Here is an 18,976-nt window from a genome sequence, read left to right as displayed (position 1 = left end):
GCCGCCTTTGTCTCCCCAGAGGCGTTGTTTACACACTGCACCAGGCACTCATTTGAGTCTGAGTTGACCTAGGGGAGGCCCAGAACCGGTTCAAATTATCGCTTCTCGTGTTGACCATGAGCGGGAAATCGAACTCGGGTGGCCGAGTTCGCAGTGCAGTGCACTAAGCGCTACACTACCACTCCCACCACCACCACAATCATCATCATCATCAATCATCGGCTTTTTTTGTTATCGCGTGTTTCAAAGCGAATCTCTCAAATCGCCCACACACATCACAGCTCCACCAGTGCAGAAATAACTGCACGTGCGTCAACTCGAAGAGGGAAAAAAAAGAACCGCGTCATTACGGACGAACGCTAAACCGAGATGGGAATTTTTGTCACGGCCTCTCCGTGCGGCGAGAATTGGCGAGAGACATTGCGACGCTTGGAGAAGGGAGCGAGGGGAGAGCGACGAGAGATGGACCCTTGACGTCGGAGCAACCGCTGTTAAAACTCCACAACTTCATCTTCTTGGTTCTTTCGGTAAAGTCACGTAGAAGGGAAGTAATAAAATAATAAAAATTAAACATAATAAAATAATTCTCACGACGTTTCGGCCACAACGCAAGCAGCCGTCCTCGCCACAACGCAAGCAGCCGTCCTCAAACGTCGTGAGAATTATTTTATTATGTTTTATTTTTATTATTTTATTACTTCCCTTCTACGTGACTTTACCGAAAGAACCAAGAAGATGAATCCCTGCCGTCACGAAAGCTTTAAATCGAAACTCCACAACTTCCCAAAAGCTTTTCTTTTTTACAAATCTGCCAATCTAGCTTGCTCGCTCGCGCTGCGGAGACCGTCAGCTTTGCTCGCTGTTAAGTGCGCGCGGAAGCTCGCGAGTAACGCCGGGCTTTGAAACGTCGCCGACACATCCGACACCGCGCAAACGTGCGTCGCGAACACAGCGGAGTCGCGTAGATCAGTGACGAGTCGTCTACACACCCCCACCCCCCCCCCCTGGAATGTGTAAACGTTCGAGCGCGTGATTGTGTGCCGGAGACGCGGAGCGATCTTGCGACTCCTCTCGGTCGGCCGATTCAACGATGTGATCGTGACCCGCGGTTTTTGCGGTGTCGGATCAACGATCGAAATTTGTTTTGTTGGTTTTCAAGCGTCGCTGTGGCACGCGGTCATGGCGGGGGGGGGGCGGTCTCGGTCCGGCAGTAGATGGACCATGGCTGCTGACATGGATGACGATGCAAACAATGACGGAGAAATGTACAACCGTCGGTTTCATCCGCTGAAATGGACGAAGGCCCCCGTCCAACCGCGCAGCGTTGGTCACGGGGCTTTGTCTGGCCATACTTCACCACGTGGGTCCAGCGCGCGTCGGCGGAGTCAGGGCTTGCGCTGCGTCGTTCACGGGCGGCTCATTGACATCACCGGGTTCAAAGCGCAGCGCGCTAACCGCTGCGCCACCGCTCCAACCCCCACCGCGGCATTTTAACCGAATTAAGGGGGATCGAATTAAGGGGGTGGTCGCGTGGCAGTCCGCTCCGTGATGCTGAGTAACGCTCACCGTTCTATACGATGATCACTTCGTCTTACTCTTCGGTTTTCTCTCTCTCAAAGTTAGTTCTACCTGATGACGGTTGCTTGTGTTGCCATCGAAACGTCGTACTCTATTATTATTTTATCTACGTGACTTTACCGAAAGAACCAAAGAGTAATCCCTGCAGTCACGTAAGCTTCAAATCACGTCGTCTTGTCTATCGTGTCGTTGCACCCGTTCGTCTGCGTAAACCCCTCACGTGCCCCATCTCGTTCTGTCTCTCGTGCTACGTGAACCGGTAGGTGACATTTGCATAACTTGTGCATGCGATTAACATACATTGCAAACTATTCTCTCCAAGCGCGTAATGTGAGTGGAGAGTGGCCGCGGGCCTCAGAGGTCACAGCGGAGCAGAGATCCAGGATCCGAGTTCCTGGTTTTTGCGTCCACCCAAAGACAAAGATTCCCCGTGGAGCCTACACAGGCTGTTGGGGCCAAGTTCTGTTTAGCGAGCAGCTATGAACGGCGACAAGGTGGCTGAGTGGGGTGGTGTGGCCAACACCACGCCCGAACGCCTTTGTCACCCCAGTGGCGATGATGTTAACACTCTGCAGTGAGTACTCATTTTAGCAGCAGCCCCCAGCGGCAACAGTTGAGTCGCGCTGAGCGCGCTGTGACCCGATTTCGACCCCCACTCACAGCCACTAACACCAGTGACGATTATCTGAACTCGTCCTGGGGCTCCCCAAGATCAAATCACGCAAACCAAAGACAAAGATCCCCCGTATAGCCTCAACATACCGTTGGGGCAAGTGCTGTTTGCGAGAACCTATGAAGGTCGGCGCGGAACAACGAGGGGGTGGGTGGGTGGCAAACACTCACGCCCGGCCGCCTTTGTCTCCCCCAGTGGCGATGTTTACACACACACACAGCAGCACCAGCCATTAATTTGAAGCTGAGTCGACCTAGGGGAGGTAGGGCCCATGACCGATCCGCACACTCGCCACGCTGACTCACTCTCTCGCCTCGCGCCCGACAGATTCCCGTCGGAAAACCCCGCGTGGCCTCTCAACCACCTCGCGGTGCACGAGCGCACGGGCGCCGTGTACGTGGGCGGCGTGAACCGCGTGTACCGCCTGGCGGGCGACCTGCGGCTGGGACGCGCGCACGAGACGGGCCCCGCGCGCGACAACCGCGACTGCTACCCGCCGCCGATGGTGGAGGCGTGCAGGCGCGAGCCGGCGCCCACCGACAACGTCAACAAGCTGCTGCTCCTCGACTACGCGGGCGACCGACTGCTGGCGTGCGGCAGCGTCTACCAGGGCGTGTGCCAGCTGCTCAAGCCCGACGACCTCTTCAAGCTCGGCGAGCCCATGCACCGCTCCGAGCACTACCTCTCGAGCGTCAACGACAGCGCCACGATGTTTGGCTTCGTCGTGCCGCGGCGCGGCGGCGGTGGCGGCGGTGCTGGAGGAGGAGGCGGAGGAGGGGGGCGGACGGTGGGCGAGGACGGTGGTGGCGCGGTGCCGGATGATCGCGCGGCGGCTGCGGCAGCGGCGGCGGCATCGGAGGACGATTCGACGCGCGCGACGCCGCGGCCGCCGTTTCCGTCGGACGCGTCGAACGTCGGATCGACGACGATCACCCAGCAGCAGCAGCAGCAGCAGCAGGAGGGGTCGGAGCGGCGGCCGCGGCAGGACGAGTCGAGCGGCGAGAGCGTGCTGTTCGTGGGCACCCCCGTGGGCGGCAAGGTGGACTACTTCCCGACGCTGTCGAGCCGCACGCTGAAGAGGGACGCGGAGGACGCGGACATGTTCGGCTACGTCTACCACGACGAGTTCGTGTCGTCGCAGCTCAAGATCCCGTCGGACACGTTGTCGTCGTTCCCGGGCTTCGATATCTACTACGTCTACGGCTTCCAGAGCGGCGGCTTCGTCTACTTCCTCACGGTGCAGCCCGACACGAGGAAGCTGTCGAGCGACGCCGAGCGGAGGTCGCACTTCGCCTCCAAGATCGTGCGTCTGTGCGAGGGCGACACTCACTTCTACTCCTACGTGGAGCTGCCCATCGCCTGCGTCAAGGGTAACGTTCCCTCCTTCGTTCGTTCATTCATTCATTTTGTCCGCCACGCGTGAGTCCGTGGAACAAACGTGTAACGTCGCGGCGACAGCGTTCGCGTAAACTGCTCTTGCTGTCATGCTGCAGTGTCGATCCGTTTGAGGGTCGCGGTCTGCTTCGAACGTCGAACGCCGACTGAAGTGGCCGGGTTTCTTGCTGGAGTTTGCGCATCAAAGACGGGGGCGACGCGTCCAAAAGAGTGACACGGCCGTCTCCGTAGAGCTGAGCTCCCGCTCGCTGGGAGACCGCTCGCAGACGAAGTCGAACAATCAGACGCCAAAGAAGGCGTCTTTGGGATCGCATGTGGATGGGTAACTCTGCGTAAAAAAAACGTTGTTTTTATGTTACCAGGTGAGGCCCACTGGGCTATATAGGTCTTTATCAGAAGCGACCTGCCACCAAATGATAGCTCAGCGAAGTGCCTTATCACGTGAAAATGTATAGCAGCCAAATACTCCAAACGCGTGATGTTGATTCTAAATGTCGAGGGGAAAACCGGAGGACCCGGAGAAAAATCCACGCGATCTTGCGGAGAGATACACGCAAACTCCACATATACAGGCGTCAGGGTCGGGGTCGAGCCCACGACCTCCCGCAGAACAGGCGAGGGAGACAAGACCCCACCACCGCTGCGTTCGCAATTCCCATCCCCTGCTCATTGCGAACGAAGGCAGCAATACATGACTACAAGGAGCGCCGCCATGGCGAGATGGTTTTCTCCCTCGGCCTGGTATGCAGGAGGTCGTGAGTTTGATCCCGACCCTGACGCCTGCTAAATATTTGTAGTTTCCGTGTTCTCTCCCCATGGTCGCGTGGATATTTCTTCAACGTGCGTTTTTTAAAAAAATCTTTGGCTGCTATAAATTTCCACGTGATAAGCCACTTCGCTGAGCTATAATTTGTTGGCCGGGTCACTTCTGAAAATAACTATATATATATAGCTGGTAAAATAAAGCAAAACAGTTTAGTTCGAGTTCAGTTTACGCACCCGGAGGTTGATGCCGATGTCGAGGCCCCCGCTGCCACTGCTGCTGTTGGCAACGACGAGAGGGCTTCAGCAGAGAGAGAGTTCACGTCTTCTTGCTATTCCTCCTTCTCCTCCTCCGTCGTAGGAGCGCGGACCACAGTCGTCTACAATATGCTCCATCGTTTGAAGCGCGATTTACACTGCATGCGTGCATATTTCGCGAATCGGACGCAATGTTCCATCGACGACTCGGACGCACGGAGCCAGATTTTGAAGTCCCCCTCCCCAGCCTGGAGAGATGAGGGCCTGAACGGGCGAGAGCCTTGGCGGGTGACAGCATTGAACTACTACTTGAAGATTAATTTTCTCGGTGGCAGCTGCTATTGCAACTGCTGCTGCAACTGCTGCTGCTACTGCTGCTGCTACTGCTGCTGCTACTGCTACCGCTGCTGCTATTGCTACTGCTGCTGCTGCTACCGCTGTTGCTACTACTGCTGCTGCTGCTGCTACTACTGCTGCTGCTGCTACTGCTGCTACTGCTACCGCTGCGTGTGCGTGCACTGGGCTAGAGGGTTCCAGACGCGCTGCTGCCGGTGCAGCTGCAGAGAAAAACGCCTGCTCGGCCAGCACGGTGTCGCTTCGTGGGGCGGTGGGCAGGTTGTTAGACGAAGCTCCTTAGGACGCGGTGGCGGTGTGCCGTGGTCGGTGGAGCGAGAAGGGAAGGGGAGCTTTGGGCGGGGGACCCTGAGAGAGAGATGGAACTCGATGGCACAGCATCGCGATTTTGCACCGTGTCCTGAGTTTGATGGGAATTCGTTTTTTCTTATTCTTGCTTTTGGTTCTCAAGCTGACTGGCAGCTTTACCCGATTACATGCTCCCATGTCAGATATATAATTTAGCATCGGCATACCAATGTGCAGTTAAAGAAATGGCTCCACTTTCTTGAATCCACCCCTCCACCCACCCGAGGTCTCTGCCCACTCCGACCTCTGCCCACCCCGACCTCTGTAGTGGAAGCACAGTGACGAGAGCGAGCAATTGCAGGGCTGCGCCTTCATCTGTTGTTCAAAAATACTTAATGCTGGAGTCTCGCTCGGAATGCGCAGATCTCATCAGTTTTCCGAGGCTTTCACTGTGCCTTGCAATTAAGATTTCACGATTTAACGGAACGGCAAATCCTGTAGTAACAAGGCCATGCAATCTCTTGTCGGAGACAGACATTCGTTTTTTTTTTAAAGCAACGGCCACTTGTTATTTAAATTAGAAGCAGACGCGGGCTGGACTTCCTGACATCTAGGGACCCCCTGGGATGTTTCTTTTTTTCCTGAGCTGAGCATCTGTGCGATGTGTGATACGATGGCTGCTGCTACTACTGGTGCTACTACTGCAGATACTCCTGCTGTCACTGCTGCTGTCACTGCTGCTGTCACTGCTGCTGCTCTTACGACTACTGCTGCTACTATTACTGCTGCTATCACTTGCTGCTACGTGTTAAGCTACTGTTGCAACGGCTCCTGATACTGCTGCTACTATTGCTGCTGTCACTACTGCTCCTACTACTGCTGCTACTGCTTCTGCCACGACTTCTTGCTGCCACTACTGCTGCTCCTGCTACCATTGCTGCTGCTACTGCTGCTGTTACTCCTGCCGCCTCGAATTCTTGCTGCTACTACTGCTACTGTTCCTACAACTGCTACTACTGACCCTGCTACTACTGCTACTACTTCTGCTGCCACAACTCCTTAATGCCACTGCTGCTACTGCTCCTACTACTGCTACTACTGAGCCTGCTACTGCTCGTGCTACTACTGCTGCTACTATTGCTGCCACTACTGCTCCTACTACTGCTACTACTGACCCTGCAACTGCTCGTGCTACTACTACTGCAACTACTCATGCCACGACTTCTTGCTGCCACGACTGCTACAGCTCCTACTACTGCTACTACTGACCCTGCAACTGCTCGTGCTACTACTACTGCAACTACTCATGCCACGACTTCTTGCTGCCACGACTGCTACTGCTCCTACTACTGCTACTACTGACCCTGCAACTGCTCGTGCTACTACTACTGCAACTACTCATGCCACGACTTCTTGCTGCCACGACTGCTACTGCTCCTACTACGGCTACTACTGACACTGCTACTGCTCGTGCTACTGCTGCTGCAACTACTCATGCCACGAGTTCTCGCTGCCACGACTGCTACTGCTCCTACTACTGAGCCTGCTATTGCTCGTGCTACTACTGCTGCAACTACTCATGTCACGACTCCTCGCTGCCACTGCTGCTACTGCTCCTACTACTGCTACTACTGACCCTGCTACTGCTCGTGCTACTACTACTGCAACTACTCATGCCACGACTTCTTGCTGCCACGACTGCTACTTTTCCTACTACGGCTAATACTGAGCCTGCTACTGCTCGTGCTACTACTGCTGCTACTACTCATGCCACGTCTTCTCGCTGCCACTACCGCTGCTGCTGCTTCCTACTTACCGCCGCTGCCACCCTCACTCAACCACGTGCTGCCCTTCCACAATTCCCCTCCCCTGCATACCCCCCCCCCTCCCCCCTTGCACAGACGGTGTGGAGTACACCTTGCTGGAGGCGGCCTTCACCGCACCGCAGGGGGCCGGCCTGGCGGCGTCGCTGGGCCTCGACGTGACCGAGGACGTGACGCTCGCCGTGTTCTCGCGTGACCGGCGAGACCGTTCGAGTCCGCCGGGCGACACGGCGCTGTGCGCCTTCCCGCTGCGCGACGTCAACCGCAGGATCCGCGAGCGCATCCGGGACTGCTACCTGGGGCAGGGTCGCCTCGAGCTGGGCTGGCACATCAAGAAGGACATACCTTGCTGGTACGCGGTAAGTCTTGCCGCGTGGCACGCGCTGGTGGTGGTTGCCGTGGTGGTGTTTTGTTGGCCACGGTGGCGAGATATTAACTGCCTCGACTGGTATGCAGGAGGTCGTGGGTTCGATCCGGACCTTGACGCCTGCTGCTGTATATTTGGAGTGTTTTTCTCCCCGTGGTCGCGTAGATTTTTCTCCGGGTCCTGCGGTTTTTCCCTCCACATTTAGAAACACACGTTTAGAGTATTTGGCTGCAATACATTTCCACGTGATGAGCCACTTCTTTCGACCATCATTTGTGACCAGGTCGCTTCTGAAATAGAACTATAAAACTCAGTGGGAATTACCTGGTAAAATAAAAAAAAATCTATATTTAAATAGTTTATAGTTTTAGCGGTGTTACCGCTGTACGAATATATGTTGAACTTCTTTCGCACCATGTGGCCAACCGCGCTTATCAGTTGTGCGGGGGAAGGGCAACAAACTAAACACACAAATCAGTTCTAAAGAAATAAGTTTTCAATCTGGATGATAATTTAAAAGTGCCTAGCTCCAGTGGCTTCCTAATATTGGAAGGAAGAGCGTTCCAGACGGCCGCAGAAGCGCATTTGAAAGCACGATGCAGTGTCCGATGGGTAGCCAAACAGCCGCTGCGAGGATGAGCAGAGATCGCGTGATGTTTTACTGCTTCTACTTCTCTCGTTTACTCTCCTGGATGTTAAAGCACCCGGTGGTGTTATTAGGCAAAGTGTAAAGGACACGGTCCCAATTTGCCTATTCATGAAAATGACTCGCAAATTACTTAATTATGTGGGGGAAACACATGCTCGAGTATCATCTTACCCGTACTAGCAGTCTAATGCCCATCTGGCGAGATTTAACAACGCGAAAATATGCTAATTGTATATGCAAAACATTTAAATGTATTTGTTTTACATTCTGTACGAATGTTTAGGAATATTTCTGTTGTGAACCCTCGACATTTACAGACTTGAATTATTATTGCCCATTTGGCTTCAAGATCAACTCGGGCAAACGGCGAAGCTTCCTGGGTAGTGGGCGGGGCTACCTGGGTAGTGGGCGGGGCTAGTACCTGAATAGAAGGGCGGGGCTAGTACCTGGGTAGTGGGCGGAGCTAGTACCTGAATAGTGGGCGGGGCTACTTGGGTAGTGGGCGGGGCTACCTGGGTAGTGGGCGGGGCTACCTGGGTAGTGGGCGGGGCTACCTGGGTAGTGGGCGGGGCTAGTACCTGGGTAGTGGGCGGGGCTACCTGGGTAGTGGGCGGGGCTACCTGGGTAGTGGGCTGGGCTAGTACCTGGGTAGTGGGCTGGGCTACCTGGACAGTGGGCGGGGCTAGTTCCTGAATAGTGGGCGGGGCTACCTGGATAGTGGGTGGGGTTAGTACCTGGACAGTGGGCGGGGCTACCTGGTTAGTGGGTGGGGCTACCTGGTTAGTGGGCGGGGCTATCTTCGCAGTGGAGGGGTTACCTGAGCAGTAGGGGTGGCTACCTTTCCATCTCTTACAGACTTGCTCAATTCAAGAAACACATTAAACTCCTATCAAGAGTTGCGATTGTTGCTGGCCGCTTTGCGTTTTGAGCCAATGGGCCTACTGTGCCGAGCAAACGTGATTTAAAAAGGAAAAACGAGGCCACGAGCTGCTGCCATCAATATTTCCCCTGACTTGAGCGTTGGTCGTAAGAGGTTGGCAGGTGGAAGCATCAATCAATCGATCGATCTTTGTTTTAGGTTCCAATATCGCCCTCAATAAAATAGTGCATCGGTGCACATTCCAGCGTAAGAAAAGGTAAGTAGTAAATACAAATACAAATTAAAAAGTAAAGAGACGGTTTTTGTTAATTTAAATTCAGTCAATCAATTGATGACACGGGGAGGGGTGGAGGGAGGGATGAGTCCAAGGAAATGGTGCAGCTGATCCGGGCGAGGTCTCCGTGTGTTGCACAATCGAGCTGAGAGGTCCACTCAGGCACGCGCTCTAGTGGTGCTGGTGGTGGTAGCGGTGGGGAGTTGGTGGGTCACGAGCAGATGTTTTAATCTTCACAGGGCCGCGAGGTTTTGGCTTAACAGCAAGTGGGTTTGTCGAGTGGCGTGTGTATCTCCCTGTGTGTGTGTGGTGGATTTTCTCCAGGCGAGCATCCCAATGTAGCGGGACCCTTATGACAAAAAGTCATCCTGAAACTCAGTGAGGCTTCCCTGTGTAAATGAATAAACTGTGTACGCTGCCAGCAGAATGTTTACCATTTCCGAGGCAATGAAATGAAGAATTGTTCAAAGCTGGAAGAATAAATTAACGGATGTTAATTAAAAATGCGTGGACATTAATCGCCATCTAGCATGCTGCACTCATTTATCTTTACGTGTAATTTAACGAAATAAAAAAAATACAAATTTTATGAATTAATTACTTCGCTGCTATTACGAGCCAAAAGGCAGCTTGGCTGGTGATTAATGTTGACCACTCACAGTGTAGATTATCACGTGCTGAAACATTTCTGTAAGTTTTATCCTCCGTGTCCCTTGTCCAATCTGCTCCCTGGTTCCTTGTCCGCTCAACGACAACCACCACGACCAACATCACCACTGCCAACACAATACCACCACCACTACCTACCACTGCTACCACTGCCACAAATACCACCACTAACACTAACATCTCCACCGTGATCATCACAACCACCACTGCGACCACTACCACGACCACCACCACCATTACCACCAACATGGCCAACATCATTTCCACCACCACCACCACCACCACAAAATTTCCCATCACCTCCACCACCCATTTCACCATCAACATCGTAACCTCTAACACCACCAACATCTCCACAACCTGTACACCCACAACCACCACCACCACCACTTGCACCATCTTCACCCCAAAAACTATCACCACCATTTGTACCATAACCACCATCACCACCACTATCTCTGACACCTCCACCACCACCACCACCACCAACCACCACCACCACCAACCACGCTCATCCACAGCCGGTGAAGATCGAGGAGGACTTCTGTGGCCTGGACACGAACCAGCCCCTGGGGGGTCTCTCGCGCATCGAGGGGGTCCCGCTCCTCGCGGCCGAGCCCGGCGACGGCATGACGTCGGTCATCTCCTACGTGCACGGCAACCACACGGTGGTGTTCGCCGGTACGGCCGGGGGCAGCCTCAAGAAGGTGAGCGACTCGTGGCCGCGTCGACCCGAACACACCGCGTCATTGTGTCGCCATCTTGGCAACGTGGCCTCGTTGGCAACGTCGCCACCGGAACCGTGGCACGATGTCACCACGTCTCGATATCTCGGTCACCATGTTGACGCGTCGTCGCGTGACCACGTTAGCACGTTACCATGGCACCACGGCACCATGTCATCACGTTACCATGGCACACGCGTCACCGTGCCACTGTGTCACCACATTACCACGTCACTGGATCACCACGTCACTGGATCACCACGTCACTGGATCACAACATCACTGGATCACCACGTAACCATGGCACCACGTCACCGCTTCACCACGTCACCGTGCCACTGTTTCACCACATTACCACGTCACTGGATCACCACGTCACTGGATCACAACATCACTGGATCACCACGTAACCATGGCACCACGTCACCGCTTCACCACGTCACCGTGCCACTGTTTCACCGCGCCACCGCATCGCCACGTCACCACATTATCACTTCTCCATAGGCCGTGAGAAACAATCAAAGGACGGCAAATCAATCGCAGCCGTTCCGTCACAAAAAGCACAAAACCAAAACACCACCACCGGCTGCGAGCCAGCGAGCGAGCGAGCGAGCGACAGATGGTTGACCCTTATTCAACGCGACGGCGAAATCACCGAGCGCCGCGTGTCCCGCAAAAGCGAGCGCAACTTCTTCATCGCGAATCGCCGCCACTCGCGGGCGGGCGGTGGCCGGCCTCTCCTCCCCTGTCGCTGGTGCTGCGGAGCGACCGGGCGGAATTAGCAGCTCGGAGCGATGGGCGAAGTTCCGCCAAGACAGGGGCAAGAGAGAGAGAGAAAATAATAAAGAAATAAAATAAGCAATTAAACCGCAAAACAAAAAGAAACGAGCGCACGCACACTCTCGCTCTCACACCATCGTACCAGCTTTGAGGCTCGCGGGTGACCTATTTGCGCCGACTTGCCCTTAAAACCTGCCAATTTGTGTCGGAGTGAGGCTGCAGACAGCAAATTCAAATCCCAAGCATGCGTGAAAGGGATTTTTTTTGCTGTTGTTTTGTTCGAACCACGTGGCCGAGGCCACAGCCTTCATTTCTTACACGGCCTCGCGCCGCTGGTTAACTCTTTGCCTTGCGCCTTCAAAAAGAACCTCAAGGATGAAAGGCGACTCTGATAACTTTTTTTACATCGTTTTAAATCACTAATATTATTACTATGCGTCGTTATGGACATTGCAAGATCCGACCATGTCGGTCCAGTGCTTGCTGAGCTGCATTGGCTTCCGGTTGCTGAACGAATACGGTATGAGGTCACACTCACGACACACAAAGTGATTGCCACAAATGAACCACAATACCTTGCTGATCTCGTCACGGAGCATGAACCATCCTCGCAGGCCGCAACAGTAGCTTTTGTCAAATCCATCGAACAAAGACGGGCGCAGCGTCGCACGGTGCTTTCAGATGCGCTTCTGCGGCCGTCTGGAATGCTCTCTTCCTTCTGATATTAGGAAGCCACTGGAACTGTGCACTTTTAAATCATCTCGATTGAAAACTAATTTCTTTAGGGCGGCTTTTTTGTGTTTAGTTATTTGTCCTTTCTCCTGCACCCCCGATTAGCGCGGTTGGCTACGTACGGTGTGAAAGAAGTTCAACATACACACATTCTTATTGCAGACGTGGCTGTAAAAGTGATGACTAGGAGATGGCGGACCGGCTTGAAATCTGTCCTACGCCAGAAGTGAATTCTTTATTTCTCCAGGAGAGCGGCACTGAGTCATGATACTCTTTCCAAGAGGGTCCTGCCACTGCACTGGGGCGACACGGTGGCTAGGAGATGTTAACTACCTCGCCCGGTATACAGGAGGTCGTGGGTTCGATCCCGACCCTGACGCCTCGATATTTGGAGTTTGCGTGTCTCTCTGCCCGTGGTCACGTGGGTTTTTCTCCGGGTCTTCCAGTTTTTCCCACCACATTTAGAATCAGCATGCGTTTAGCTGCGATATGTTCCCACATAAGCCACTTCTTTGCGCTATTATTTGTGACCAGGTCGCGTCTAAAAAATAGCTATTCTAGCTCTGTGAGCCTTAATTAGTAAAATAAATAAAAAAAGTTAAATAGGTACGAAGTGGCGAATCGCTATGAGCAGCCTTTGATCTGCCGCGCTGGCTGCAATTATTTACGAAAAATGTAAAAGCAAAATGGAAATCGATAGGAAATCTTTGTAGCCACCGTCAACCACTCGAGCGCGGGTAAGAGGTGCGTGGGAAACGCGACGACTCGTGGTGACCGCTGACGCTCTCAACGAGCATATAACGAAAACAACCCTCCCAACCCCCCCGCAGTATGAGATATTTAACCTTTATCTTTTCTAAGCTGGCTACATACAAATTCGGAACTTTCGCGTCGCAGTTCCGTGTGCACGCATTGGCTATCATCGTCGTCGTCGTCGTCATCATCATTATCATCGTCATCATTGTCAACATCATTATCTTTTGGTAAAGTCACGTAGGCATGAAATAAAATAAATCACGACGTTTCGGGCGCAACACAAGCGTCCGTCATCAGGTGGGAAAGCATGGTGACCACCTGGTGTTGCGCCCGAAACGTCGTGATTTATATTATTTTATACCTACGTGACTTTACCGAAAGAACCAAAGAGAACGGATTCCTGCAGGCACGAAAGCTTCAAATCAAGATTGAACATCATTATCGTCGTCGTCATCACCATCGTCATTGTCATCAACATCATCATCATCGTCATCGTCGTCGTCATCATCATCATCGTCGTCATCATCATTGTCATCGTCGTCATCATCAGCTGTATTCTTTTGGTTAAGCGCTTTTTGCTCGATCCATGCCACTGTTTCCCCGTCATCATAATTCGTAAAATGTGAACGGCACGCGGCATCTGCTGGGCTTGGCGTTCGGATGAGCTCGCAAGACACGTGCCACCTCTAATGGGAAATTACACGCTCCGGGTTCATCGCCGATTCGCTCGTTACACCGCGCGGTTTGTCCTCCCTCCTCGAGCCGCGACGGACAGCGAGGCTTGGATTCGCGAAGGCGTCCACATTTCCGCCGCGTCTCCAACACGCAACGGCTGCTTGACCGTGGAGTGGTGGCGCGGTGGTTAGCGCTGCGCTGCTACCTACGAACACAGAGGTTCGTCTCCCTGCCACGGCTAACGCCAGTGGCGGTTTATGTTCGGGTGCCCCTCGTCGCCAAAGCCCCATCGACTAGCGCGGTGAAGTATGGTCAATAAAGCCCCCCACGATTGACGTGGAGCGGCAGAGGCACTCACAGCGGCGGCGGATTGATTAAGGGCTGTGAATTGTTATCTGCGATGGGTGCTGTCGAAGGGACGTGGATGTGAGAAGCGATCTAAAATTATCTGCTTGTTCATTGCGATTTTGCTGCGGTCTAATGGTGAGCAGCACACAGCGCGGGCTTGCAATCCAGAGGGTTACCGGTTCGATGCCCTCTCCCGGCCCGGCGGGTCGCGTGCGGTGGGGTAAAGAGTGGGTAACTTCCACGTCTTCCAAGACGTCCGTCCGCGCGTGGAAGAGTAGGCCAAATACTCCACTTGCGCCGGCAGTGCCGCGAGTAAACGATTTCAGGGCTGCCCCTTTACATTTCATGTTCACTCATTCGTCCATCACCATCGTCGTTGTCGCCGTTATTTTGATGGTGCTATCCCCCCACAAAACCCCCATCGGAGCTCACGACGTAAACGAAAACTTCCCGAGGCAATCAGCCGCGGGGAGCTTTGAAATCACCACGAGGCTGGCACGGCGCTGGCCTTTCCGCTGTGTCAGTTTATTTCTTGATTTACACGTTGTTCCCTGTCGCTCGCGAGGAGCGAACAAGTCGATAGTACCCTTCCAGCCGGACCGCTGGAGCGTCTTGTCTCAGCTCCTCCGCGCTAAATTGCTGTGGCATTGAGTGCGCCGCCTTTAGCCACGGGCTACTGGGCTCGAACGAGGCGGTTCCGACCGCGTAGGAGGGCAGATGGGTGTGTGGGCAGGCGGGTGGATGGGCAGGCGGGTGGATGGGTGTGTGGATGGGCAGGCGGGTGGATGGGTGTGTGGATGGGCAGGCGGGTGGATGGGTGTGTGGATGGGCAGGCGGGTGGATGGGTGTGTGGGTGGGCAGGCGGGTGGATGGATGTGTGGATGGGCAGGCGGGTGGATGGGTGGGTGGATGGGTGGGTGGATGGGCAGGCGGGTGGATGGGTGTGTGGATGGGTGGGTGTGTGGGCAGGCCGGTGGATGGGTGTGTGGGTGGGCAGGCGGGTGGATGGGTGTGTGGGTGGGCAGGCGGGTGGATGGGTGTGTGGGTGGGCAGGCGGGTGGATGGGTATGTGGGTGGGCAGGCGGGTGGATGGGTGGGTGTGTGGGCAGGCGTGTGGATGGGTGGGTGTGTGGGTAGGCGGGTGGATGGGTGGGTGTGTGGGTAGGCGGGTGGATGGGTTTGTGGGTGGGCAGGCGGGTGGATGGGTGGGTGTGTGGGCAGGCGTGTGGATAGATGTGTGGATGGGCGGGTGGATGGGTAGGTGGATGTGCGTGTGGATGGGTGGGCAGGCGAGTGGGTGGATGGGAGGGTGTGTGGTCAGACGGGCAGCCCCCGGAGCGTCTGGATGGTGCTGGAAGGCACGGAACCTCGCTTCCTTCTCGTGGCTCTGTAAACCCCCCGCCCCCCGCCCCCGTGCCCGTCCCCCCACCCGTGCCCGTCCCTCCCTTTATACATTATAATAGAAGAGTTTTTTTGCTCAATATATTCTCAAACTTTGCTGCAGTTTAGACAGTTGCTATGCGCTTTGTCTTTGTTTATGTTGTTGTTGTTGGTAAAAGAAAAGCTGCACGCATCTCAACATTTCAAGTGTCGGGTGGACGGTCATGCGTGGCGCGAGTGGTGTGCGAACCAGAGATACCAACACCGGCACACATCGTGCGAAAAGAAAAAAAACCCAGATAATGATGTCCTGCTCCCAGATGGGTGTTGGAGCATTGGTGGTCATCTCCTGTTTGCAGGCCTGAGCCAGTGTGGGGAATTACGCGTTCCCGTGGCAGGGATGAGTCTCCTACCCCCCCGCCCCCCCCCCCCCAATAATACAACCGCTGTTGGTTTTCTCACACAACGGTGCTTATTATAATTGTTTTTTTACCCTTTTATCTGGCAACAAAACTGACACCTTTTTTACAAGGAGTCATGTTTGCATAGACCACAATACCTGCAGTCGTAATGCAAACAAATAACATAACTCTGATAATGTATGCACTGTCCTTGAAGTTGATTGGTCCACACCCGAGACAGCTTTCCTTAGAGCCTAGTCTCACATGGTGTTGGACCAGATGACGCCAAAAGGCGCACAACTCAAAGACAATGCACCATCAGAGTATGAGAGCTCGGGGTTATGTTTTTTGTTTGCATTATGACTGCAGGTATTGTGGTCTATGCAAACATGACTCCTCGCAAAAAAAGGTGTCAGTTTTATTGCCAGGTAAAAGGGTAAAAAAACAATTATCATATTTTTTCTTCTGGCAAATGAGGTTCCAATGGTGTAAACGGTGCTTATTCTTTTGTTATCGACCCCTGGAGGAAGGGAGTCAACGACTCACCAATCGGGATGCGAACTCGCAACCTTCGGATTTGCGAGCCGCTCACTCTACCCCGCGCGGTCACGTGGCCGGTTGGCTTCTCAAAGTCGAGTCTGAACAAGTGTCGGTCCAGTGTTCGGTGGCGACTTTGCTCCAAACGTTCATAGCCGGCCCGAAATGAATGCGCGACAGACGACGGCGGATTGGCGTGGTTACATTGACTCAATTGTCATCCTCCACCCACCCCACCACCAGAGTTGATGTGTGGCCCCTCCCCCTCCCTCCCCCTTTAAACAAGGCCACGGTGTCGGGTTAGAGATGGGGGGGTTCTTTGTTGTGTGCGGTGTGGAAATATCGCCACCGGGGAGACAAAGGCGGCCTGGGCATGGTGTTGGCCACCCCAGCCCCTTTCCTGTGCTGTGCCGGCCTTCATACGTGCTCGCTCACAGCACTTGCCCCAAAAGTCTGTTCAGGCTTTACGGGGGAATTTTGTTTTTGGTGGCGGTGTGGGGAGCGGTGGCGCAGTGGTTAGTGCACCGCCCTACCAACTCATTGTTGACCCGAGATCGATTCGCTTTCACGGCCAGTACGCAGAGGTGAATTCATTAACCGGTTCTGGGCCTACTCTAAGTCGACTCAGCCTTAAACGAGTACCGTATGCGCTGTGTAAACAGCAGCAATGGGGGAGACAAAGGTGTCCGTGTCGTCCTTCCGCACGCACCTCCGATGTGCACGGTTGGCTACGTACGGTGTGAAAGACGTTCAATACACATACGTACATGGAATCGTGTGACGATCCGCCACCACATGTTTGAGAGTTGTGGCTGGTGTGCGTCAGATGGACTCGTCACCTGCTCGGAACTGGGGATGCCACCTCTCCTGGTTTTTCCGGGAGCTTCTCCGCTTTTTTTTGAGGATGCAGCTGCTGCTTTGGGGATAATCTTTCGCTCTTCCCGGGAAGATGTTCACTACCTTTGCTTGATATACAGGATTTCGTCGGGTTTGATCCCGACACTGACACCTGTATATTTGGAGTTCGCGTGTTCTTTCCGTGGTCGCGTGTATTTTTCTAATAGGACCCTACGGTTTTCCCTCCACCTTTAGAATCAACGTGCGTTTAGAGTATTTGGCCGCTGCATATTTCCACATGATAAGCCACTACCGTTGGGCTATCATTTGTGATAGCCAGGTCGTTTCTGAAAAAGAGCTATATAGCTCAGTGGGCCTTACTTGGTAGAATAAATTACATAGTTTATACGGTAGTTAAAAAATATACCTTTATATTTTACGTGATGACGATTGCTTGTGTTGCGATCGAAACGTCGTGATATTGTTATTCTTTTTCTATCTACGTGGCTTTACCGAAAGACCCAAAGAATAAACATATTTGTAGAAAAATACCGCTGAGATTTCCATCCGTTGCTTCTTCTCCCCGAGAACAGAAGTGGCAATCCTACACTCCTAATCGCCCACCCCAATCACCCACACCCATCACCCACACCCATCACCCATCACCCATCACCCACACCCATCACCCATCACCCACACCCATCACCCACATCCATCACCCACACCCACACCCATCACCCACACCCATCACCCATCACCCACACCCATCACCCACACCCATCACCCATCACCCACACCCATCACCCACACCCACACCCATCACCCACACCCACACCCATCACCCACACCCATCACCCATCACCCACACCCATCACCCACACCCATCACCCACACCATCACCCACAACCCATCACCCACACCCATCACCCATCACCCACCCATCACCCCCCATCACCCACACCCATCACCCACCCCCATCACCCACACCCCATCACCCACCCCCATCACCCACACCCATCACCCACACCCATCACCAACACCCATCACCCACACCCATCAGCCACACCCATCACCCATCACCCACACCCATCACCCACACCCATCACCCACATCCATCACCCACACCCATCACCCACACCCATCACCCATCACCCACACCCATCACCCACACCCATCACCCACACCCATCACCCACACCCATCACCCACGCCCATCACCCATCACCCACACCCATCACCCATCACCCACACCCATCACCCACACCCATCACCCACCCCCATCACCCACACCCATCACCCATCACCCATCACCCACACCCATCACCCACCCCCATCACCCACACCCATCACCCATCACCCATCACCCATCACCCACACCCATCACCCATCACCCACACCCATCACCCACACCTATCACCCACACCAATCACCCACACCCATCACCCACACCCATCACCCCACCCCATCAGCCACACCCATCACCCACACCCATCACCCACACCCATCACCCATCACCCACACCCATCACCCATCACCCACACCCATCACCCACACCCATCACCCATCACCCACACCATCACCCACACCCATCACCCACACCCATCACCCACATCCATCACCCACACCCATCACCCACACCCATCACCCACACCCATCACCCACACCCATCACCCACCCCCATCACCCACACCCATCACCATCACCCATCACCCACACCCATCACCCACACCCATCACCCACACCCATCACCCACACCCATCACCCATACCCATCACCCCATCACCCATCACCCATCAACCATCACCCACACCCATCACCCACACCCTCACCACACCC

General features: G+C 54.2%; 1 protein-coding gene across 3 annotated transcripts in view; it reads left to right on the top strand.

The window, feature by feature from the left end:
• Positions 1 to 18,976, top strand: part of LOC133351691 (plexin-A2-like) — a 310,302-nt gene that overhangs the window by 23,587 nt on the left and 267,739 nt on the right. For all 3 annotated transcript variants that reach the window (XM_061567099.1, XM_061567100.1, XM_061567101.1), the window contains exons 3-5: positions 2,579 to 3,621; positions 7,210 to 7,490; positions 10,492 to 10,677. In XM_061567099.1, the coding sequence (XP_061423083.1) occupies positions 2,579 to 3,621; positions 7,210 to 7,490; positions 10,492 to 10,677 (1,510 nt within the window). The remainder of the gene's footprint in view (positions 1 to 2,578; positions 3,622 to 7,209; positions 7,491 to 10,491; positions 10,678 to 18,976) is intronic.

This window comes from Lethenteron reissneri, chromosome 38 (assembly GCF_015708825.2).
Source record: "Lethenteron reissneri isolate LAM-NWPU_2019-01 chromosome 38, ASM1570882v1, whole genome shotgun sequence".
In the NCBI taxonomy this organism is placed as follows: Eukaryota; Metazoa; Chordata; class Hyperoartia; order Petromyzontiformes; family Petromyzontidae; genus Lethenteron; species Lethenteron reissneri.
The sequence above is the reverse complement of the archived record's forward strand: the minus strand, read 5'-3'. Positions and strand labels throughout refer to the sequence as shown.